Source organism: Narcine bancroftii, chromosome 1 (assembly GCF_036971445.1).
Source record: "Narcine bancroftii isolate sNarBan1 chromosome 1, sNarBan1.hap1, whole genome shotgun sequence".
Classification (NCBI taxonomy): Eukaryota; Metazoa; Chordata; class Chondrichthyes; order Torpediniformes; family Narcinidae; genus Narcine; species Narcine bancroftii.
The window spans coordinates 19090486-19115197 of record NC_091469.1 but is presented as its reverse complement, the minus strand read 5'-3'; the positions used below and the strand labels follow the sequence as shown (position 1 = coordinate 19115197).

At 40.4% G+C, this 24712-nt stretch overlaps 1 protein-coding gene across 10 annotated transcripts in view; it reads left to right on the top strand.

Moving 5' to 3' along the window:
* LOC138755360 (multiple PDZ domain protein) overlaps positions 1–24712 on the top strand; it is a 199200-nt gene that overhangs the window by 99500 nt on the left and 74988 nt on the right. For 8 of the 10 annotated variants that reach the window (XM_069921206.1, XM_069921198.1, XM_069921254.1 and 5 more), the window contains exons 20-25: positions 1639–1770; positions 4211–4337; positions 10746–10944; positions 13333–13374; positions 18573–18677; positions 22253–22339. In XM_069921206.1, coding sequence (XP_069777307.1) covers positions 1639–1770; positions 4211–4337; positions 10746–10944; positions 13333–13374; positions 18573–18677; positions 22253–22339 — 692 coding nt within the window. The remainder of the gene's footprint in view (positions 1–1638; positions 1771–4210; positions 4338–10745; positions 10945–13332; positions 13375–18572; positions 18678–22252; positions 22340–24712) is intronic. The other 2 variants (XM_069921259.1, XM_069921221.1) reach the window with 1 other exon arrangement.

Sequence of the window (24712 nt, the reverse complement as noted above, 5' to 3'; positions counted from 1 at the left end):
CTTAAATGAGTCCCTGATTGAGTTTGTTGTTGAGGAACCTAATGGTGGAGAGTAGCAGCTATTCCTGAACCTGACAGTGCAAGTCTTGTGGCACTATTACCTCTTTCCTGATGGTAGGAGTGAGAACAGAGTGTGTTCTGGGTGGTGTGGAACCTTGATGGTTGCTGCTACTCCGATGACAGCTTTCCCTGTAGTGCAGAGGGTTTTGCCTGTGATGTCCTTATAATAGATTCTTATAATGTAGTTAACCAGATGTTTATGAAAGGGAAATTTTGTGTGGTAAATGTATCATTTTCATGAGAATGTAACCAGTCGAGTGAATGAAGGAGAATTAGTGCATGTTAGGGATCATGTAAGAATTTATGACACAAGATGATGATCAGTGATAAAAATCCAAATTGGAAAAAGTCTTGAATAACTTCGAAAATGTAGTAGGGATCAATGATTCATCCTCAAATTAGCAAACTTATAACAAGATGGATTGACTCAGCATTTGTTGGCAAATGCTTGAATATTTACAATTTACATTAAATGATTTGGATACATATGGTATCTATGTTTGTTGGTAGAAGGGGAAATAAGTTAAAGAAGATATGGAGGTGGTTGGGCTATAAATGGAAGACTTGAGTTATGAGGAGAGATTGGATAGAATGGAACTGCTTTCTCTGGAACAAAGGAGGCTGTGGAGAGTTTACCTTAGAGGTTTATAAAATTATGAGGGTTCTCGAAAGGCTGGACTCCAGGAAATGTCCTCATATCAGAGGTAGACAAAGCTAGAAGACAGATTTTGTGTGAGCGGGGAAAAGATTTAGAGTCGATCAGATGGGGTCTTCACTGCCTAAGAGTGTTTGAAGCTGGGTCACAAGAAGTGTCTGTATGAATGATTCAATCACTTAGGTACAGAGACCAAGTGCTGGGAAATGGGACTAGTACAGAAGGCGTGTTGGTGTTGATGAATTGGATCAAATAGCCTTTTTCCATGTGATTTATGCATCTTGACTTAATCTTACCATCTTGGTGTTACAAACCTTGTACTTGTTGGAAACCCATGCTCACCAAAACGAAGGAAGCTTTTTAACTCCTGAGACTACATGTCAGGAAGTATTTTACTCACACACCTTGTGTGACTGTAGAATACTCTCGAAATTTCTGTTGACTGTAAGGTAAAGTTAGAACCCACCTCAATATGTACATTTTAATCTAAAACGATACATAAATGTGGCTTGTGTTGAGATCATGTAAATGAAAATGCAAACATTGAACATCCACATTTTTATGCAGATGGAAATTTGACATTTAACAAATTTCCTCTACCTTGCTCAAAGCAGAAGATACTACCAAATAGGATAAGGTATAAAATTGTGACTTGCTTACCCATTCTTGTTCAATGTATCTGAAAGGAAAAAAGCATTAGTTTCTGATTTGAATCATAATAATCAATTACCATCGTTTGCCCTCAATAGCCTGTTTCTCTGAGGTTTGTGAATATGTTTAATAATAATAAACACATAACTGTGATTATGGGGAGCTTGCATGGCCTTGATAGTTTGGTTTAACAGTAAGTTAAAATTGGAAGTCATTTTTTTTTCCTCTTGTCCACATGTAAAGGGTAATTAATTTATCTGAATTGATTTCTAGGTAGAAGCAACCGAAACTGATGTTACTGATGAAAAGATATTTGAGGAAAAGGACCTCCATCAGGTCTCCACTGTGGCCATGCATGGCAGTGCATGGAGTGAAGATTTCTCTGTTCCTTCATTGTTTTATAAGGTATTGAAACAACTTTACTCATTGATACTGTCACTATGAAGGTAGTCATTTTAAATTTGAATAAATGATTGAGCTGAAAGTACTGCCTTTTGAAAGGAATTGTATAAAACCTATAATATCAAGATAGGTAGAGAAAGAATAGGAAGGCATTCCAAGAGAGGAGGATCAAACAGCCGATGCCTTTGCCATTGGTAATGAAAGGAAGAAAGAATTGCATAAAGGTGCAGTTTGGGACTAAGAATTAAATTGATGCAGTCATGGAGTGATTTCAAGTTGCAGTAACTGAGTCATTGATGATCAGTAAGCATTAGCAATATAGCCCAAAGCTAGAAGTATTTGTTTTTTTAATCATTTTATATCTTCATATTCTATTATCAGTTTTGCTAATAAATCTGTTCTGTAGTTCTGTGTCAGATGCATTTTAAAAGCACGTATAAGGGATACTGTATCTTGGAAAATATTATGTGGAAGTGAAGCTCTGGGGTTTTGAATGTATTGTCAAAAATGTTTCCTGGACTTATGCCATTGAAAATTTCATCATCCCTTTTCTTAACAAATGCTCCACATGTCTCTCTCATTATTCCATGAAATATAATTCCAAAATAAATAGTTCATCGATTAAAACTCTTGCCATACCTCAGCCTTGCCACTCCTCCACATATTTAACAAAACATCAACCATCACTCATATGTCCCATAGTTTGCACTTGCGCCCTGCTGCTCAAGAAGATACTGATGAACATACTTCTATTAATTCCAGAACAAGATGGCCACATTTCGTGCTGGAAGCAACAAACAACCAGGAGGCAATCCGGTGTTAAATTGATGGCTTGGTAGGATGGAAGAGAAAATGCTGAGCATTATCTTGCAATTGCTACAGAGTCAAGAACCTGGATGGCTCTGAAATTGTTTGCTTGCATCTAATCCACCTTACTACATTCCATTTCCTCTTTCTGCAGAGTCTTCTCATTTAAAGAAGCAGCTATCTCCTACTTGCCTCATTCTATTACCCTGGCCCAATACTTTTGGCATCCTTCTTTCAGATCTTGGCTCCTCTATACAGATAACAGGCTCCTCTGGACCTGCTCTTATACTCACTTACTAACAAACCTCAAAGTTGTTGAAGATCCCTTTAAATTGTACTATTAAATAGTAGTCTTCTCTATTTAATGAGTACATCCATTAATGAAATTGTTGTGGCCCAGTCAGGGAGGCCAGCATTAATTCAGCATAACAGGAAGATTGATGTCGATAGCTACTGGCAAAACATATCTTGCATGCATGCATCATTACTCTTATCATATCACAGTTGACAGCTTTAACATATTAAATGAACATGGAATGTTGACAGTGGAACTACCAGAGTCTTCAAAAAGGGAGATTAACAGTCATGGCAATGCAAACTAGTAAGATACCTCACAAATAGAATACTTTGGTTAAATGTAAGGACACAAGACAACTCTCATTGCCATCCACCTCCAGTCATATTTTTACACCCCTTCCCTCCCCTTCCCCCAATTCCAACCACCTACTACCCACACAATTTACCCATTGGATCCCCGCCTCCATCTGATTCCAATTGTTCTTCATCGCTCTGTTAATGTTTCCCAATATCAGCTTTCTTTCTTGTTTCTTAATTTCCAGTAATGGTAGTCTTTTTGTCTCCACATCCCTTTATTTTTATGTATTTCCACCTATCACCTGCCTCTGTCTCCCAACTCCACTTGTTTTCATCCCTATCTACCCATAAATTCACACCCACCTATCACCTAGTAGCCCATGTCTCACTCCTTCCCCTTTCCCCTCTATACTGGCTATCTTCCATTATCAGTCCTGATGCAAGGTCTCAACCCAAAACAGCAGTCCCTTTCTCCAGAGATGCTGCTTCACCTATTGAGTTCCTCTTGCCTTTTTTTTTGCTTACAATTGCAATTGAGAATGGTTGGAAAATTAAAGGAGAACAGTGCAGTTGAAGGCAGTTGAATTACAAGGTTGTCTTGTCAAGGTTATAGAAGAGAGTTGGAAGGATATTTGTGAAGAATTGAAATCGGGCTTAAGAGGGGTGGACTGTGAACCTCGAAGTTTGAAGAATGGTGAGTGGAGGTGGAAATTCTGGGCTGTTAACTTTGTTATCTCATTCAATTGGTGCCCATTTTCAGTTGAAAATGAAATGTGTTATTTTGCATGCTTTGTTGAGGCAAACCTTTCTCAGCATATTTTATTCTTACCCAAGACTGGTCACATTTAAACTACTGTAGCATTATAATTTTCACACTAACTAAACAAGAAGAGGAAAGATTCAAAATTGAAGCAGACAACTTGAGTAGGAATATGGTGTGACTACAAAAAAAAATAGATTATTCTAACTTTCCCTGCTATTTTACAGCTTTAATTTGTTTGGAAGGTTACATGTCAAATTTTTAAATATGTTTTTTTTTTAGGATGTACAGGAAAGTTTTTCAGGTGATTGCCATGTATCCTCTGTGGAAGAGATTGAAGATAAACGGATGTCCTTAGCCAGAAGATTTGTGAAAACCATTACCATTGCAAAAGGCAATGCCAGTCTTGGTATGAGCATAAATTCTTGACGTCTTCTGCTAAAGATATGTTTTGCAGTAAATGTATCCCTTCGACATTTTATCGTTATTATATCTTTGTATTTTTCAACTACCTCATACATTTTATACTTGAGATTTCCAGGACAGTTTATGGCAACCTCTTGGGGAAGCATTACAGCATTCTTGACCTGTTGTGTCCATCTCAACAGTTGTGTTCAGCTCTTGTTTTTGCTGATGAATGGCTGTCATTTGTCTTTGGTCATCAATTCATTAGATCACAAGAATAAAAGATATGAAGTAACAGACCCAAATTGCTTTACCTTCTAAAAGCATTTTTTTTTAACAAAATTCCTTGTATGGCTTCCTTGTAGAAAAGCCAACCTATACCCACAATCTTTCAGGATTCTGTAACATTATTTTACCTGATGTTCCCTTGATGAAGTCAGTTATAGTGCTATTTGCAGTCCCATAAATGATCTCATTTAAAAAAAAAAGAGAATATTTACAGTAAATACTAGTAATCCACCACACTTGGGACTTTAATGTATAAGTTGATAGATTTGCTGAGTTGTTGGATATTCCAATTAATATCCCAACACTCCTTCAATTCACTTTATTCAGATGTTGCACTCTAATAAATTTTCTAGTGAACCTGGTAAATTTAAAGGGAACACAAGAAATTAGGCCCAGGTGAGTAGAGGAAACATCATCTGGTGAGTGAGATGTTGAATGTTCAGGATTCCTGAAAAGTTCATTGTTAGATTGCCAATTTTGCTGTGCGAGTTTCATATACTATTATTGATCACTTCTGGAAGTGCCGATGTATGAGTGCAAAGTGAGCACTGATCAAACTCTGGGAAAATTACTTTGCTCTTTCTCACAGTTGGTATTTGTTGTTGAGGCTCCCACAATGTGAGATAGTTGAAGGAAAAGTAAGGATCAGTAATGATACCACAAAATTACCAGATTCTCCTTAATAAATTACAGCAGATTTTACATGTGGAGAATAATTTAATTAAAAATGAGAGTGAAAGGGTCAGGATGCGAGTGAAGTCTGGGGAAAGAAGTTTGATGCAACTGAGATGCAAGTCAGGTGATGCAAAGATTTAAAGAGTGAGCTAGAAAGATTGATAAGAAGCAATTGATATGGAGCTTGAATGTGGTACAGGATTGGCTCAACTGTTTTAGCAGGACACACAACACAAGCAGATACAATAAATGAGTAAAGTTTGTGAATGGAGATTTTAGGCCTAACTAAGCATTGTTGATGCACACTGAGCATGAACAAACTGAATGAATTGCAGGAGGAGGAAAGGTAGATTTTGAGAGATGAGGACTGTTTCTCACCCTTTTATTGTGTACAAGGCATGAGCAAAATACTGTATATAGCAGACAAATCGATGGGCCTCACTTTGAATACCTAATGTCAAACAAGTATCTAATATTAACTCAGGACTTTCAATCACAAATCCTTGTACAGACAACCCCTGCTGTAATTGGCGGGAGGGGGGAGTTCTTTTGAAAAAAACAGATCACTTCGCAGTTTCCCATAACGTGAAACTGTGTCATCTATGCATGCATCACAAAATATGGGTTGAAAAATAAATTTTGTGTTGATTTTTTTTTCACATAAATTTCATGAGAGCAAATTTTATTCCATATCTTATTTTTGAGGGTAGTGAATTCTGAAAGGGTGAATTTCTGCAGAGCAAACAATAAGGTGGTTGCCAGCATTTATCAATATGTACATGTCTTATTGAATGCTTTGCTGCCATCTCCTGTTTGTAACTGCATATCGCGTAGACATTTTATCATTGAAAATTGGATTTGCAAATAAAATATACATCTGAAGATAGCAAAACACAGTAAGTTCCTTTTCTTCCGTGAGTGTTGCAATATTTGTGACAGGGAGGGTTTTTCTTAAATTTTAAATACTGTTTTCATACACATAATAAACATATGCCGAGGCAGGTGATGGAGGGATGTAGATTACATTCAGGCAGGCAGATAGGATTAGTTTTACTTGGCATCCTGTTCAGTGTAGGTTTGGTGGGTCAAAAGGCCTGTTCTTGTGCTGTTTTACATTCAAAATGTGGAGGAAACCAAACTTATCCATTTTGACTTCAATCTAATTGTATGCAGTGTTTGATTTCCCATGTAGGAGTTCTGATCAAAGTTATCCTCAAAATTGTGCACGTAGATGAAGAAATGTTTACCAAGGCATTCGGAATATCTATAATATCCATTTTGTCCTCTCCTTTGGGCTTAAATATGCTGTCTCTGGGTATTCAATGGATTTAAGAGGTGGGAGCACAGACATTGAAATATTGATTAAATTCTTGGTTGAAGGATGTCATTAAGAATAAGGAAAATGTGAATGAGGATCCTTGGGAACTGCTGAGGGAGGAGGAATATGTACTGCTGCTAATTATATTGAGGCCAAAAAGATACGTTAATTTATAATCTCTGGATTATTAGTATGAGCCACTTGTAAAATTGCTTTAAGAACAGAAGATTGAGGAAGAATAGAAAAGGATGAAAGATTTTCATTTCATGGGGCACGGGATTATACAGGATGCAAGCGGACTATTGGATCAATCCAACCTGAACTGGGATATATCAAGACCATAGCAAAAATAGGTGCAGAGGGGGAAGGGATAAAGATGGCATTTGTAATAGATTTAGAACAAATGAGGGAATGAAAATTGCAAATAACCAAAAATTGTGCTTTAGGTACTACAGTTACAGTTAATGACAATGTCAGTGTTTGGGAGTTTACACTGGGTTTTGCGAAAGATATGAAAAGAGAGGAGTGCTCGAGAATGAAGGATGAAATCATGAAATACAAGAAGCAGCAGCAGAGAGAGATCTTTCACTTGAATATGATATTACATTTGATCGTTAATTGCCATTTTCAATGTCAGGTAGTTTCTGCAATTTTGTGTGGCATCTTCCTGGTAAGATCTGCAAGGTAGCACATAGAATAAATTACTCAATTTCTTCATCTAATCCGAATAATAGAAGGTCAGTTGGAGGCGATTGGCATTTGTTATCTACAAAGTCAGCATAAAGCTAGGTGTTTTCGCTGTAAAAATGAAAGGGGAACAACAATACATGCAATTTGGGCATGTGCAAAAGTGAATACATTTTGGGAAGAACTAAATCAGATATTAAATAAAATCACAAAAAACAATATACCCAAAAATCCAGAAATTTTTCTTTTAAATAACATAAGAAGTAAAGAATTAGGTCTCAAATTGGATAAAGCACAAAAAAGGTTCATTATGATAGCCTTAGCAGTAGCAAAAAAATGTATAATGTCAAGTTGGAAAATGGAGGAGAGCCTGAGAATACAGCAATGGTACATGGAAGTCAATAAGTGTATTCCATTGGAAAAAAAATCACATAATTTAAAAGACAAAAGTTATATTGTTTGAAAAAGTCTGGGAACCATACATGGAACATAACAGAAAGAGCTGGCCCCGGACCTCCACCCCCTAAAATGTTAAGAAGATAAACACGATCAGATTTAATGTGTATAAGTAGATGACACGTATTTCTGTTTGTTTTCCTTTTCTATCAAGATGTTGTTTTATTGTATTTTATATGTTCAATATTTACTGTTTTGAGAAGTGGGTGGGAAGGGGGGGGGGAAATAATAAATGTCACTGTGCATATTTAAAGAGATACATCTGTAAATATTTTGGTTGATATGGTTCATAGTGTGACAAGTCAGCGTAAAGCCCTGAAGAACAAGAATCAGCCATAGAAATCAAAACACAAATGTGCCAAAACATTAATAGGGATTACAAAAAGGATGCAAGGGCTATCCGGGAGGGAAAAAAAAAGACATGTTGACATATTAGAAACATGGTCATACTCAAGAACAATGTGAAGCACTTAAAACGCATAAGTATGATTATTCAAATAAAATGAAAAAAATAGGGAAATATGTTGAACTTTGCTTTAGAGTGTGCAGTACATCCTTAAGCTTAAATTGATCATGGACAGAGACTTACCAAAATTAAAGTTCATCAAATACTAAGAAAAATCCTCAGAATCAAATGGATTCCATTCTGCGATTTTGAAGGAAATGGATAGGAATAATATCGTGGCCTCAACCATCAACTTCCAAACCTTTGGAAAATTATGCTTGCTATTACACCATTTAAAAATAATATAATAAAATAAAGAAATAAGATATTTCATTAAAAGAAACTGAGGGGGGATTTCTTAGAAACATTTAGCCTTTTAAAAAGGCTAGATAGAGTGGATGTAGAGATGATGCTTCCAGTAGTGGGAGAGTCCAGATCCAGAGGGCACAACCTCAATAAAGGACATCCCTTTAAAACAGAGATGAGGAAAAGTTTATTCAGTCAGAAGGATGTGAATCTGTGGAACTCATTGCCACATACAGCTGTGGAGGCTTTCATTGGAGCAGAGGTTGATAGTTTTCTGATTAGTAAATATATCAAAGATTACGAGGAGAAGGCAGGACAATGGGGTTGAAAGGAAAAAATGCATCAGCTATGATTTGAATGGTGGTTCAGACTCACTGGGCTGAATGACCTTATTCTGGCCCTAAGTCTTATGGTGTTGTGATGAATGGCAGGGCAGACTTAATGGACCATTGAGTCTGTCCTGCCTTTGTAATCCTGTTCCTATTTTGTTGTATTTGGTCAGACTTGATCATAGATGAAATACTCTATTGTGTAAGATTTCCATCTGTTTTGTTTTTGTACAGTGTTTTATTGGTTAGAAAATATTAGTGTGGATAATGCTACCCAGTACAGTAAAACACACATAATCCCCTCTCCTATTTGTTTAGAAACCCTAATGAATTAGCATCTGGCGCACCAGTCCTGGTTCCTGAAGTGGCACTTGCACACTGAGCTGCCTTAAATGTTACTGCCAGGTTTACTGAAGAATTTATACAATCTTAAATGTGAATTGTCTTCAAATACCAGAGACACCTAGGTCTTTCTTTAGTCCTTTTGTGCAAAACAAGAACTTGAAAACATTACAAGATAGTAATTCTTTTTGGTGATTGAGAAGAATGCTGGCTGAGATGCTGAATAATTTTCAAGTTGTATATTATGATCTCAAGATTGATCTGAATAGGCAGTCATTTTGTTGAGTAAATGAGCTAGATCAAGCTGAATGCCAAATCTGATGATGTCATCTCTAGGCCCTATCTTCCCATATTGTTAGGTCTGCTTTGTTCATGAATGAGTGAGACAAACACCAGGCTGAGTCGAAATCAGGGTTCTTTGTTCTTTATTACCGGATTGTAACACTTGCGACTAACAAAGTTAGTCGGAGAATGCATTCTGCCGTTATCAGCAAAATGGTGATTTTTTATACCCTTGGATACATGCTTAGAACATCATCATATCATTACTTGTCCAATGACTAAAACTGTTGCTATCCTTTCCCTGCTAGCTTCCTGCCTCTCAATCCATCAATGTCTCTCTTATCTTGTAAGTACAAGGATGCATTTACATCTTGTTACAGCCCTGTACATTCCCATCTCATGATGTTTTACCTAACAGGAGTACAAGGACACCTCCCCTTCTTGTTACTGCCCTGTACAGGGTAACTCCCTACACATTCCCATCTCATGATGTTTTACCTTACAATATTCAATCACCTTATATTGTTGGCTGTCTAACTCCATTTAGTTGTGCTATGCAGTCTCACACACAAGACCTCATGTGATCTGTTGCTGAGGTTCTTCTGGAATTCCCAGAAGGCAAAGCCAGAGATGGAGGTCTTTCCTTCCATCAAAGTTCTCAAGGATTTTAAATCTGTCTGGCATTGAGAAGATTTTAAAGATATTAATAAAATTAGTAAATATTTTAAAACCAAGAAAAGTTAAAAAATTATTAAAATGGTTACAATTTAAAAGATTTTAAGATGTTGAAAAAAAAATCATTTTTTTCTTCCTGATATTACAGGTGATGATCCCAGGGAAATCTGGGATTTCTAGTCTCAAGATTTTCCTTACCACAAGGTTGGAGAAGCATTTCTCCAGTACCATGCCAAGGAATCCTTGGACATCTGCCTGTTCAGATTAACCTTGATTCCTAAATACCCCCTCACATCCTAGACACCAGCAGCAAAGCATCATGACAGTTGCAGTGGCCTTCGTCAATTGGCATTCTCCATTCAGGAGCCCCTGCCTCAAAGTTTGAGACCTGTTGAATGTTGATATTTGAAACTTCCATCTACAGGCCAGAAGGATTCAGAATTTAATTCGATATGTAGTCACTCATATCTTCTGAATTGAATGATATCTATTATGTGTGTATGTTGTTGAAATATATAGTTTATGTTCAATATTTTTAATTTGCATGCTATGTTTATGTTGCAATATGTTGTGAAGAATTGTCATCAAAATATCTTGATAATTATATAGGGATGACTGTGAGTTCCAACAAGGATGGCTCAGGAATGATGGTGCGTAATATTATTCACGGTGGGTCTATTAGTCGTGATGGCCGAATTGGGGTAGGTGACTGCATCTTAGCAATGAATGGGGAACCGACTACAAATTTGACCAATGCACAGTCCCGTGCATTGCTACGAAGACATTCTCTTATTGGACCAGACATTACGTAAGTACATTAACATTATTATTCAGGTATGTAGAATTAATGGGTAAAATGGTATTTTAGTGAATTTCCTCCAGGAGAAAAATTTAGGTCAAGATACTCTTTTAAAACCAGTATGTAGTCTATTTTATCACACAGGAAGCAAGCTATGGAATAAACAATTAAAAGTATAAAAAATAAAATAAAAATGCACAAATTTATTACTCCCAACTCCTTCCATTTTCTCCCACAGTGATCGACTTTCTCTCTCTTGCTCTGAGTCTCCCCAGCATATTTGTCTTTCCAAATAGCAATTATAGATTTTAAAAGTTTTATTATATTAAGAGTTCCAAATATGTATAGAAATGGCAATTCTATGTCTTTACATTTTCAAGATAATTTGTAAAGCAAAATAAATTTAAATCATTGTAAACTAACAAATAACATGGTTCAAAGTCAGAAATAGTTTTACCACAGAAATCTTTATTAATTTGGACACCTAGACATTTGATTCTCATCAATTTGCCCTTTTTATGTGTAGTTTACTGAAAATGCTTATTCAAGCCTTGATGAATGATGATGTAAAATGTTTTAATGAACGTTCTAGAACTAGGGAACAAAGCCTCAAGATTTGTGTGTTTAGATGAAGGCAGAAATAAGGAGGAACTGCTTCTTCTAGAAAGGAGCAAGACTGGAATTCTCTGCTCAATGAAATGGTAGAGGCTGCCTCGTTACAAGTATTTAAGACAGTTAGATTGATCTTTGAATCATAGTAGAAATAAAGATTATGTGGAACAGGCGGGTAAGTGGATTAAACTTCAGACAATGCTTTTAAAAAGTTTGCTGAATTTGCTCAGGAATGTAGGTTTTTGATGCACTTTATGCAAGTAATGCAAAAATATAAAAGTACTTCAACCAGACTGATTTTAAACTCAAAAACATTTACCAAGTTACCAGTCTCTTCAAGACTTCTCCAGGAAAGTTATGTGGAGTCAATTCAATCCAGTTATCTATTGAAATTTTACTTCAAAGAAATTTTGCTATAGATAGTGAAGTTGAAAGGTTGAACCACTACAGACTTCATTTTAATCATTGACGCAACTACATTTTGCATTTGTTCCTCTGTGTGATTTTTGCCTAAACATTTGATCCATTCAGAGTAACTTGTTTAAACCTCTGTTCCCTGGATTTTTAAATATATTCCTAAGTAAATGTCTCCACAGCAAATACTCTTTGTTCGAATGATTTATTTACTTTTAAGTCAGTGGCTTTTGTCATTTTTTCACATTCCACATCAAACAATAAAATAAAAACTTTAACCGTTTATGCTTTATGCAAGAAGCCCTGATCCCAGACTAATTTTGGAAAAGAGCTGTGCCTTTGCAGCCATGTAGAGCAACTATTTAAAGCAGAGGCAGGTTTAGATTGTTGATCCAATAATATTTTTGTACTTGAGCTAATAGCACTTAAAAGCGAATGTCTGAAATTTCCCCTGTTTAGATTAGGATGTTTAGAATGCTACCACAAATAAATTTGTATCTATTCAATGAATAGCTTGATTATAAAGATGTCAATAAGGCTTTGATTCTTATCTTCTTAATTATGAAAAAGCCAACTCGTACAGATACACAATAAATTTCACTCTGTTTATAAAGAATTCAGTAATTTTTCCAGCACACTGAAAATTTATGCACCCCTTTACTCTGTTGTTGAAACAATTAATGTTTAAAAGCGTTTACAGTATCTCAGATAATACCTTTTTATATTACAATCTAATGTTTATTTTCCTATCGATTGCAATCTCTCTCTCTCTCTCTCTCTCTCTCTCTCTCTTCGCGCGCACATACACTCCTTGAGAAAAGTAAGAAAAGTCTAATATAACCATAAAGGCTGAATGATGAAGCAGACTTCAGGATTTTCTTGGCCTGCTATTCCTGCTTGTTTCCACAGTAATGTGAAGGAAGACGTTGCAAGGGTGGCTCTTACTTTCTCTAGTTGGAGGGTCTCTAATCATTTAAATAAAAAAAAAATTAAAAAACGCAAGGATAACTTTGTACTCTGAAGTTGAAACTGCAATACAATTTCTGAAAGGATGGTGAAAGATTTGAAAACTCAAATGCTTGAATAATTGGAAAGATAATGCAGGGAAATGGTTAAAAGTTGCATATGGGACAAATTGTGTGGCTCTTGGAGAAGTGGCATGAGCAGGACAGTCAAAAGGGGGACCTTTTATGTTGTTTCACAAAGTTGTGAGGGTTTTTTTCCATATAGTTTATAATTCCATTATATCCAGGAAAATACCACTAATTCATTTCCAGGCATCACTTAATATCTGTGCATTTTCATGAAAACAGTAAAAGCTTCATGTCACTAGTATAAAAGATCCTGCATCATATGCTTTTCACATTCTAGATCTTCATGTGCATCTGGTGATGATCAGTCCTCATTTTATGTGTGAGTATTAGAGTGTGAGCATGTAGATCACAAATATCAGTGCAGCAATAAATTATATATTTGTAATAAATCCAGCATGCTTTAATCATTCCCTTAAGAGCTTTATCCAGATACATAAATGTTCAATCTTTCAGATGCGTCTTATTTCACATTAAAAAAAATCATTAAATATGGTTAAAATTTGAAAGTTCAGACACTTGGTTTGTGTCACTTAAAGTTCAGATTCCTAAAATATATGTATGGTAGTAAAGTTGCGCAGACTGAGGGGTTCATCTTCTGGATTCTAGCAGATGACCATTTTGTTTTCCTAGATTTATCAGTTGCATTTTGATAAGCATCCTGAAAACTGAAACCAATTAAGGTTGAGTCCATGACACGCAGTAGCAAGGCTGAAGATTAGCCTGAGGGTCTCCTCATTTGAAAGAGAAGATTTAGGGAAAATAGCGGGTGTTCTTCACGATCCCCCTATTAAAATCCCTACTTTTTCAGAAACATTTATTTCTCCCTCCCCCAAAAATAAAATGTGGATTGGAAAATAAATCCGAAGGTGAATCCAATTAACAGCATTATCATGAAGCATACATTGATAAACAATTATTGAGGCCAGAAATCTGAAACCACTTGTGTCTGCCAGCTGTTTTCCACTTCCCACATCCGGTTGCAGGAACTCAGGTTGTCCACTGAATGGGGCCCAACCACATCCCTTCGAACATTTTGTAAAGTTAAAGACTCTTCTCATACAAAACTTGAGAATTTCCTGATAATAGACTGAAGAGAATGATTTGAATGCTGATTTATGTTCTGAATGGAGTCGGAGAGAACTGGAATCTATGCACAGATGATCGAAATTTCAGGGCAGGTTGAGAAATCTATTGTTGGGGGATAAAAGCAGGGAAGTTAAGTGGTGTGTTTATAAAACACATAGCCAATATTAACTCAGCTGTTATATTCATATCTAGTTGCCACATTATAGGAAGAAAATGACAGCATTTATGAGAATGTTTCCTGGGTGAGGAATTACAGTTGCAAATTTAGAGTGGTTTGCACTGCTTTCTTCAGAACACTTATGGAGAGAAATGTATAAAATGAGAGCTCTGGACAGAGTTGACAATCGAAGCTTGATCCCTGTGATGGAGAAGTCATGGCCTAGTAAAATGAAAAAAAAAACTAAGATTGATTCAAAGAGTCAGGTTGTTCTTAACCCATACTAGGGTTGAAGTTTGAAATTCATTGCCTGCTAACGTGGACATGTGAGATTTCATTGTAATCTCTAAGAAGGAATTGGTTAAAAATATTGCAATTGAAAATTTGCAAAGTTGCGAGGAAAGGGCCAGTGAGTGGAGCTCGGGACTTGTTCTGGAGGAAATCATGTGTGGACATTCACTGTATCCTTTAATTTAGAGCAGCCATTCTCAACGTTTTTGTGGATATGGCCCCCTTACTATTCCTGCTCAAATTTTACAGGCTCCCTTCCCTGTGAAGCAGCCATATTTTTTTGGGTGGCATAGTTAGCATTGTGGTCGTTCAGTGCAATGCTTTCATAGCACCAACAATCAGACTGGGGTTTGAAACCCATGCTGTCAGTCAGGTGTTTGTACGTTCCCCCCCATGTCTGGGTGGTTTTCCCCAGGGGCTCCACTTTCCTCCCACCGTTCAAAAACGTACCGGGGGGTGTAGGTTAATTGGGTAGCACGGACTTGTGGGCCAAAATGTCCTGTTACTGTGCTATATGTCTAAATAAAAAAAAAGTTTTGTTTTCTTTTGTACCCCTCTCCTATCGACTACATAAAAACAGCATTGATGTATAGAGGGATCTTCTGATACAAGACCAAATCTGCCAGAAACTGGAAACAGCAGTAGAAAAGATGGCGAACAAGCTGGACATCATATTTGATTTTATCAGATGGGTTATTGAGAATAACAATTGGCTGTAAAACCTGAAATATGTCTTGCAGTTGTGGTTGCCACCTTATGGGACGAATTGTGAAAGGTTTGGAGAAGGTGCAGAAGAGGTAGTTCAAGAGAGGCACAAATATAGTAGTCTTTTCCCCAATGTAGAAATGTCAAATATTAGAAGGCATAGATGAGAATAGTAAAGTTTAAAGGATAGCTCCAAGCCTCTTTTTTCCCCCACACAGGGAATGGTAGGTACTGCCAGGGGAGGTGGTAGAAACAGGTGTGATAGTGTACTGGGACCCCAGCTGTTCACAATTTACATTAATGATCTGGATGAGGGGATTGGATGTAATATCTCCAAATTTGCAGATGACACTAAGCTAGGAGGGGTTGTGTGCATGGAAGAGGGGGTCAGGAAGCTCCAGTGTGATTTGGATAAATTGAGGGACTGGGCAGATACATGGCAAATGCACTACAATGTGGATAAATGTGAGGTTATCCACTTTGGTAATACAAACCGGAGGGCAGATTACTATTTGAATGGCAATAGATTAAGAGATGGGGAAGTGCAGAGAGACCTAGGGGTACTTGTACATCAGTCTCTGAAGGCGAGCATGCAGGTACAGCAGGCGGTTAAAAAGGCAAATGGTATGTTGGCCTTCATATCAAGAGGGTTTGAGTATAGGAACAAGGATATCTTACTGCAGCTGTACAAGCCCTTGGTGAGACCCCACCTGGAGTATTGTGTGCAGTTTTGGTCACCTTATCTAAGGAAGGATGTTCTTGCAATGGAAGGAGTGCAGAGGCGATTCACCAGGCTGATACCTGGAATGGCAGGAATGACTTATGAGGAAAGATTGCGCAAATTGGGATTGTACTCCCTGGAGTTTAGAAGATTGAGAGGGGATCTCATAGAGACATATAAAATTCTGGCAGTACTGGACAGAGTGGATGCAGATGGGATGTTTCCAATGATGGGAAAATCCAGAACCCGGGGCCATGGTTTGAGGATAATAGGCAAACCATTTAGGACCGAGATGAGGAGGAATTTCTATACCCAGAGGGTGGTGAATCTGTGGAATTCATTGCCACAGAGGGCAGTGGAGGCAGGTTCATTAAATGTATGTAAGAGGGAATTAGATATATTTCTTCAGTATAAGGGTATTAAAGGTTACGGAGAGAAGGCGGGGACGGGGTACTGAACTTTAAGATCAGCCATGATCTCGTTGAATGGCGGAGCAAGGTCGAATGACCTACTCCTGCTCCTATCTTCTATGTTTCTATGACATTTAGCTAGGCACATGAATACAATATCGATAATAACCATATGCAGGCAGATAAGATTAGTTGAAGTTGGAGTAATGGTCGGCACAGACACCCTGTGCCAAAGGACTTGTTCCTATTCTGTACTGTTCATTGTATGATGGGAGCAAAAAAAGTAGAGAGTAACAGGTCTTAAAAATAACCTAGCTTGTTTTTTAGTAGATTGTGATAGACATTCATTGGATTTTCAGAGCAATTTTTCTCAGTGTGCAGTGAAATGTGTTTTCTAGTTGGAGCTACACTGTCAAACTAGTCCTTTAGGTACCAGTTGCATGTCTGCGATAATCTAGGAGTACATCTGCCTGCCGATAGCATGGCAAAAGTAACATTGAAAGGCATGCCTGTGACTGCTTCAGTTCTGGACCTATCACAGCAAGTTCCCGTCGCAGTCAAGGCATTGGGGAGACAGATCATTCGATTTTTCATCACGCTTGCAGAGACTGAGATCAAAGCCAATTCTGGGCAGTTAATTTGAAGGAACAAAACCGGAGGTTAATGACTTGATCAGGATCTTGAGAGTGGATCTGAAATCTAGGGCTTTGGGGAACAATGGAAACTAGAACTAGAAACTATTGTAGTCTGCCTCAATGGAGGTTAGTGATAGTTTGAGAGAAGTGCAGATAAATTCACAAAAAACTTGGGTTTCCTCGCTCTGGGTGTGTGTCTAATCTAGGCGGTTCCCTTTTAAGTAGCACTGGTTATCTTGCATGGTGATTCACTGATGACTCCATTGAAAAGTGTGACCTAATTTCTCAAGCAAAGGGTGGTTTGTGACTGCAAGTGCCAAAGTGAACCCCCAAATGGTTGCAAGTGTTGAGGTTTACTAAATATCACAGAGGCCAGTGTATTTGTCTTTCATTCGAAAATGAAGAGTAAGTATACCTATTGTGAGATTTAGTTTTAATATATTTCATTACACAGTTACCTCTAAATTTGCAAATTTTATGTTGCCAATAAATGATGTTGTCTGAGTTCTAATAATTGAATGTATCTGGATAAATTTCAAATTTTGTATTCTTGAAACTAACCATATTTTTATCATTACTAATTTAACATAGTTATAATAATGGTGTTTTACTGGTTTTGTTTTGTGTTTGTGCATTTGTACCTGGACACCTTTGAAATCAGTGAATAGAAATATATTTTAAGCATTTATTATTTGTTTCAAGTCAAGCTGAATGGGATGCAGAAAATGTATCTCAGTAACTTGACCCATGGATGGGTGGGAGGGAATTGGAATTTATCCATTAGCAGATCAAACATTTTATTGACCCGGATTTTTGAGGTAAAGCTGAACCATGCAGAAGACTCAGCTTTTTACCACATAATTGTAAGCAAGTTTACAAGCATAACCGTGAACTTCCAGACCCCCCATCCTTCTTTCTTTCCCCTACATTCAGTTTCTGTGGAGTCCATCAATATACCATAAATGAGGGATTCATTTGCTTGTGAAAGACAAAGTTAGTTTTGCTAAATATTTCCATTGTTTGAGTTTTATTATCTATTGGAAGGACATTTTTATTTTAATGGTTTCAGTTTTTTTTTAAGTTTCCATATTGCATGTTTCTGCATTGAGAAACATTTAGAAAAAGAAAGTATGTGGACAGCTTAGTGACCCAGCTAAGTTAGGTGAATATACTAAAGTGACAAGCATGGCTTTTCTGATTGACAAATTTTCCAGTCATATCATGAGTGGCATTTTATCAGTCTAATGCATGGCATGGAGTGCTGTGTACCAAGGATCACCCAGTAGGTTGCTTGGGGAGATCCAGTCAAGTTTATTTTGTTGGTCAGCAGTATGTGAGCATGTTTGCTGCTAAATACAAATACATCCATGAAAGGATGGGTTCAACTGGTTGATTGTGGCTATTGTTATTGTATGTTTCTGAATACCCTGCATAATAGGTCATGAAACTAGGACAGTAAAATATGGGATTCAATCTTTTTTTTTCACATTTTCTTAATCTGATTTATTTTAGTGTCACATATGTACCTGCAGAAAACCTGGTTAAATATAAGACCATGGTGAGTCAACAGCATGACAAAATTGCTGCAACCGATGGTTTATCACTTCCGACAATGAGGTAATGACTAGTTTATTTATCATCTCTTCAACAGAGATTGTTTGAAATTAGTGTAACTTTTTATCTTTTAGAAATCAAATCAGAAAAGGCATTTTGTAATGCTTGTTTTACTGTATAATATATTATGATTAATTTTACATTACGACCCAGAAGAAATTATTATATTCTTACCTTTACTGGTGTTTATTCTGGATTTGGTTGATTTTCAGAGAAGACTTCATTGATTAGTACAAGCTTATTTCAGTTTGCATTTGAGAAATATGGAGCTTGTCAGTTTGTATAATTATAAATGGACACATTTGTTATGGCTAGCAAATACAAAAACTCTCCATGCAATTAATATGCCTTCATTTGTGCCAATCAAACATGATAGCCTGGGTAATCCTAGCACCTTATGCTGGTAATGTTTAGGATGTTGCAGGGAGAGGAAAATTGAGCTTTCAAATGCTCAGTTTTCTAAAAACAATTCCATATCCTTGGATAACCACCTCTGGTGAAAAGGGGCAAAACTTTCAGTTGAAATTCTTCATTATCTTGTCCTCTTAATGCCAATTGTTATAAATAACAGTTAGACAACACCTTGCACTCAATGTTAGCAAAACAAAGTATCTGATTGTGGACTTCAGGAAGGGGAACCCAGGAGAATATAAACCAGTCCTCATTGATGGATTAGCAATGGAAAGGATAAATAACTTCAAATTCCTGGGTGTCAACATCTCTGAAGATCTACCCTAGGGCCTTCATGTCTATGCAGTCATGAAGAAGGCTCACCAGCAGCTATACTTTGTTCAGAGTTTGAGGAGATTTAGTATGACACCAAAGATTCATGCAAATTTCTACAAGTGTACCATAAAGAGTATTCTGAATGGCTGCATCACTGGAGGTGCTAATGCACAAGATAGAAAAGGATTACAAAGAATTGTGATCATGGTCAGTACCATAATGGACATTGTCCACTCCATTAAGTGCATCTACAAGAGGCAGTGCCTCAAGAAAGCAGCCTTGATCATCAAGGACCCTCACCATCCAAGCCATGCTCTCTGCTACTTAATACTTTCAGAAAAGAGGTACAAGAACATCCAACAGTACAGAAACAGCTTCATCCCCTCTGTCATCAGATTTCTGAATGCCGCCAGACACTACCTCACCTTTTCTCTTGTGCACTATTATTTATTGAGGTTTAGAAATGTAACTTATAGCAATTTTGCACCTGTAATGTTGCTGTAAAACAACAAATTTTGTGACACATGTTCATGACAATAAATTCTTATGATACTACTTTTAAATCCTTCCCATCTATGAAAGGCGAGAATCCTAGTCTCAATGTTCTTTGCCCACTAAACACTCTGTTTGCTGCAGATCTATTGCTCATAACACAAATGAGGTTAAAACATAAATGGGGTGGACAATTAGTTTAGCAGTTACTACAATGGTGTTACAGCACCAGTGATCGGGGTTCAAAACCGGCACTGTCTGTAAGGAGTTTGTACTTTCTCCTCACAACTGCATGGGTTTCCTTTGGGTGCTCTGGTTTCCTCCCACCCTTCAAAACATATGCGGGTTGTAAGTTAATTGTGTATAATTGGGCGGCACAGGTTCATGGGCTGAAAGCGTCTGTTACCATGCTGTATATCTACATTTAAAATTTAATACAAGTTCTGACCACAAATTGGACGTGCCTAGTCTAGAGATATATCTAAGTATCGAATCTTGCAGTGAATTGTTAATTTATAGAACTATTTCTGCTGCTTATCACTAAATCTTTGCACTTTGGCCAATTGTGGGGAAAAAAATCTTTACCAGTTAAATTGTGGCTACCATCACACCCTGAATTGTATGCTTCGGAATATGTTCAGTGTCCATATGTCTTTTTTTGCCATCATTTTTATTCCTCTGAAAATAACAATGTTGTTGCAGAACTGTGAGCCTGAAGTATTTTAGACAGAATAAATGAGAGGGTCCATGAACTGATTAGTGCAAAATAAAAGAAATCTGAAGAGTAATGAGGGAGATGAATCTGCTTTCTAAATCAGTTCAGAAAAGAAACACATTCAGAATGTCAATCTTACTTTTTCAAAAAAAGTTTAATGTTACCTTTTTTTGAGGTGACATTTTTTTTGACATACCATCAAGATTCAATTTACTGTCATTGTAATAAAAGTGTCAAATTACATGAAATTGCTTCTGCCTGCTGACAGGCAGACAGATTCACCATCAGCAGAAATTGCCTGAAACGCCTCTTACACAGAGAAAGAGAAAGCAAAAGAGAGCCCTCTAGAGTCACAGAGTGTCCATAGATTCGCCTCCAGCGCTTCTGCAGCCTCACAAAGTTCATTCCAAACCAGCGGCAACCTGCGCTCCATATCCGAACCTTCGACACGGTCAGGAACTCGCAGCCCGACGCAAGTCTCCTGACAGCAGTCTCCAGTAGCTCACAGCCACCGTGGATCCCTCACCTCGAGTTGTCATGTCAGCAGCATTGGTCTTTCAGCTGCAGAGCCCCCTCACTGGTCCACCACTGTGGTTACCATCCCGTAGGTTGTCTTCGCTGCTTCTCCTTCTTAGATGGGGGATGGTCTCCCTGTTTTCTGCTGCCCTGCTCCAGTCCTCTGCTCCCCTGGAGTCTGCAACCCCTCTTGCCTGCTGCTGATCTGAGTGCCACTGCAGTCCCACGATTTAAGTAAAACTGCCATTGGCTCCTTTGATGGGCCATTCATAGACTGCGTGGGGCTGACGGCAGTTGACTGGGGTGTTTGGACCCTCCGGGAGTGCTGAATCTCCCCTCCTCACTCCCTGTGGGTCCGCACCAGTGGCAGCACTACCATTACAACGGCTCTGGCAGCGTCACCGTTTTCCATGTTACCTTAGCTTGCTAATGGTTTTTACTTTTCTGTCTCTGTGACAGAGCCTGCAGAATGACATTTTTAAGTGTTGTATTCTTGCCTTCCACTTAAGTATAAAGTTTCCATTTGTGTATTCTGACACTCAACAGTTACGCTGGCACATTGTGCTAATACGCTATACATAGGCTGGACTGACAAGTGTTATCAATGATTGAAGCTCCATCAATTACACGCTTCATGAACGGACAGATAGGATGAATCTCTTGAGAAATTTCAAACTGAAACGTATCCATTTTCTACAGAAAGCTTGTTCAGTACTAGAATCGCAGAAATTTACAGCATGGAGAGTGGGTGGGAGGGGGGTGAAGGAGGGAGGGAAGGGAGGGGGGGAAAGGGGAGAAAATGACACTGAATATTCAATAGGGAAATGTTTGTGTGTATTTTGATCAGTATGGTTCATAGTGTGAAAAATAAAAAAAAATTAAAAAACGGAAAAGGGCCCTTGTAGTCCAGCGTGTCCATCCCCACATACTGCCTATCTAAAACAATCCCATTGCCCCACATTAGGCATCTATCCCTTTACACCTTTCCTATCCAAGTACTGTTCAAAGTCTTAAAAATTGTAATTGTGTCTGCTGTAATTGCATTGGTAAAAATAAAATTAACAATTTGGATCAGTAGCTGATCACTACTTCCAAATTGTTTAACAAAAATGTAAGGTTTCTGTTTTAGTGTGGACCTGCCTGAGAGGGAGGAAGGTGAAGGTGAGGAGAGTGAGCTACAGAATTCATCTTACAGTAATTGGAAGCAAGCCCGGTGGTATGTAAATTTATTCATTTTGCACTGCATGAGAGCAGTGTCTTTCTTCAGAGTCACTCCCTGACACAGGGACAGATGCAGCGAGCAGTAGCAGAGGACAAGGTTGCACCACCAGCTCATACTCCCTCCAGCCCGCACTCCCTCCAGCCCGCACTCCCCCCGGCCCGCACTCCCCCCGGCCCGCACTCCCCCCGGCCCGCACTCCCCCCGGCCCGCACTCCCCCCGGCCCGCACTCCCCCCGGCCCGCACTCCCCCCGGCCCGCACTCCCCCCGGCCCGCACTCCCCCCGGCCCGCACTCCCCCCGGCCCGCACTCCCCCCGGCCCGCACTCCCCCCGGCCCGCACTCCCCCCGGCCCGCACTCCCCCCGGCCCGCACTCCCCCCGGCCCGCACTCCCCCCGGCCCGCACTCCCCCCGGCCCGCACTCCCCCCCGGCCCGCACTCCCCCCGGCCCGCACTCCCCCCCGGCCCGCACTCCCCCCGGCCCGCACTCCCCCCGGCCCGCACTCCCCCCGGCCCGCACTCCCCCCGGCCCGCACTCCCCCCGGCCCGCACTCCCCCCGGCCCGCACTCCCCCCGGCCCGCACTCCCCCCGGCCCGCACTCCCCCCGGCCCGCACTCCCCCCGGCCCGCACTCCCCCCGGCCCGCACTCCCCCCGGCCCGCACTCCCCCCGGCCCGCACTCCCCCCGGCCCGCACTCCCCCCGGCCCGCACTCCCCCCGGCCCGCACTCCCCCCGGCCCGCACTCCCCCCGGCCCGCACTCCCCCCGGCCCGCACTCCCCCCGGCCCGCACTCCCCCCGGCCCGCACTCCCCCCGGCCCGCACTCCCCCCGGCCCGCACTCCCCCCGGCCCGCACTCCCCCCGGCCCGCACTCCCCCCGGCCCGCACTCCCCCCGGCCCGCACTCCCCCCGGCCCGCACTCCCCCCGGCCCGCACTCCCCCCGGCCCGCACTCCCCCCGGCCCGCACTCCCCCCGGCCCGCACTCCCCCCGGCCCGCACTCCCCCCGGCCCGCACTCCCCCCGGCCCGCACTCCCCCCGGCCCGCACTCCCCCCGGCCCGCACTCCCCCCGGCCCGCACTCCCCCCGGCCCGCACTCCCCCCGGCCCGCACTCCCCCCGGCCCGCACTCCCCCCGGCCCGCACTCCCCCCGGCCCGCACTCCCCCCGGCCCGCACTCCCCCCGGCCCGCACTCCCCCCGGCCCGCACTCCCCCCGGCCCGCACTCCCCCCGGCCCGCACTCCCCCCGGCCCGCACTCCCCCCGGCCCGCACTCCCCCCGGCCCGCACTCCCCCCGGCCCGCACTCCCCCCGGCCCGCACTCCCCCCGGCCCGCACTCCCCCCGGCCCGCACTCCCCCCGGCCCGCACTCCCCCCGGCCCGCACTCCCCCCGGCCCGCACTCCCCCCGGCCCGCACTCCCCCCGGCCCGCACTCCCCCCGGCCCGCACTCCCCCCGGCCCGCACTCCCCCCGGCCCGCACTCCCCCCAGCACCATTTATGAGACCTTCTTTGGTAAGGGAGCCAGAGCTTGGAATGTTACAGATGCACAAAAAGCAGCGGAGGGATATGTCTCATAACTTCAGACCAATGGTTTTCAAACTGCCCCCCTCACCCTAAACTCACATTTCACTTTAAGAAATCCCTATGCCATAAAGTGCTCTGTGATTAGTAAGGAATTGCTTAAGGTGGTATGTGAGTGGAAAGAAAAAGGTTTGAAAACCACTGTTTTAATCATACCTAATTGACTCATTATGTGCATGGTTTCATAACTCAACGGAAATGGATCAATGACAATTTTTCTCAAACAAAATATTTCAGTAATAATTAGGTCTAGAGCAGTGGTTCTCATCTTTCCCTTCCCACTCACATACCAACCAGCAGAAGCAGTGACCATTGCTAAAGATAAAATTAATTCTCATTTGGAGAACTGCCAATGTAGAATTGTTTTCAACATGAAGAGGCAAAAAGTTTCCTTCTTAGCTGAAGAACTTTATAAAACACTTGAGAAACATTTGTGTGTACATCATTACTCATTACCTTCATCTATGACTTCTTTAAAAGTCTCAATCATATCCATGATGGCTATATTTTTATTAAACATTTTTATCTAAATGACAATATACTTTACGTTGAATCAGCGTCTCTAAAAGGTTCTTGCCAACAATCCTGGTTTGGGATTGCTCTTCTTGTATCTCTGTAATATTCAGGGATGCAAGGACTCCAATTTCACAGTGTTATACCTTTGTCTCAGGAAGTTTGGTCAGAGTTTGCATAATATCCATAATGCCACCAGAAAGCAACCAATATCCAAGGACCCCACCACCCTGGTCATAACTTCTTCTCACTGCTACTTCCGGGCAGAAAGTACA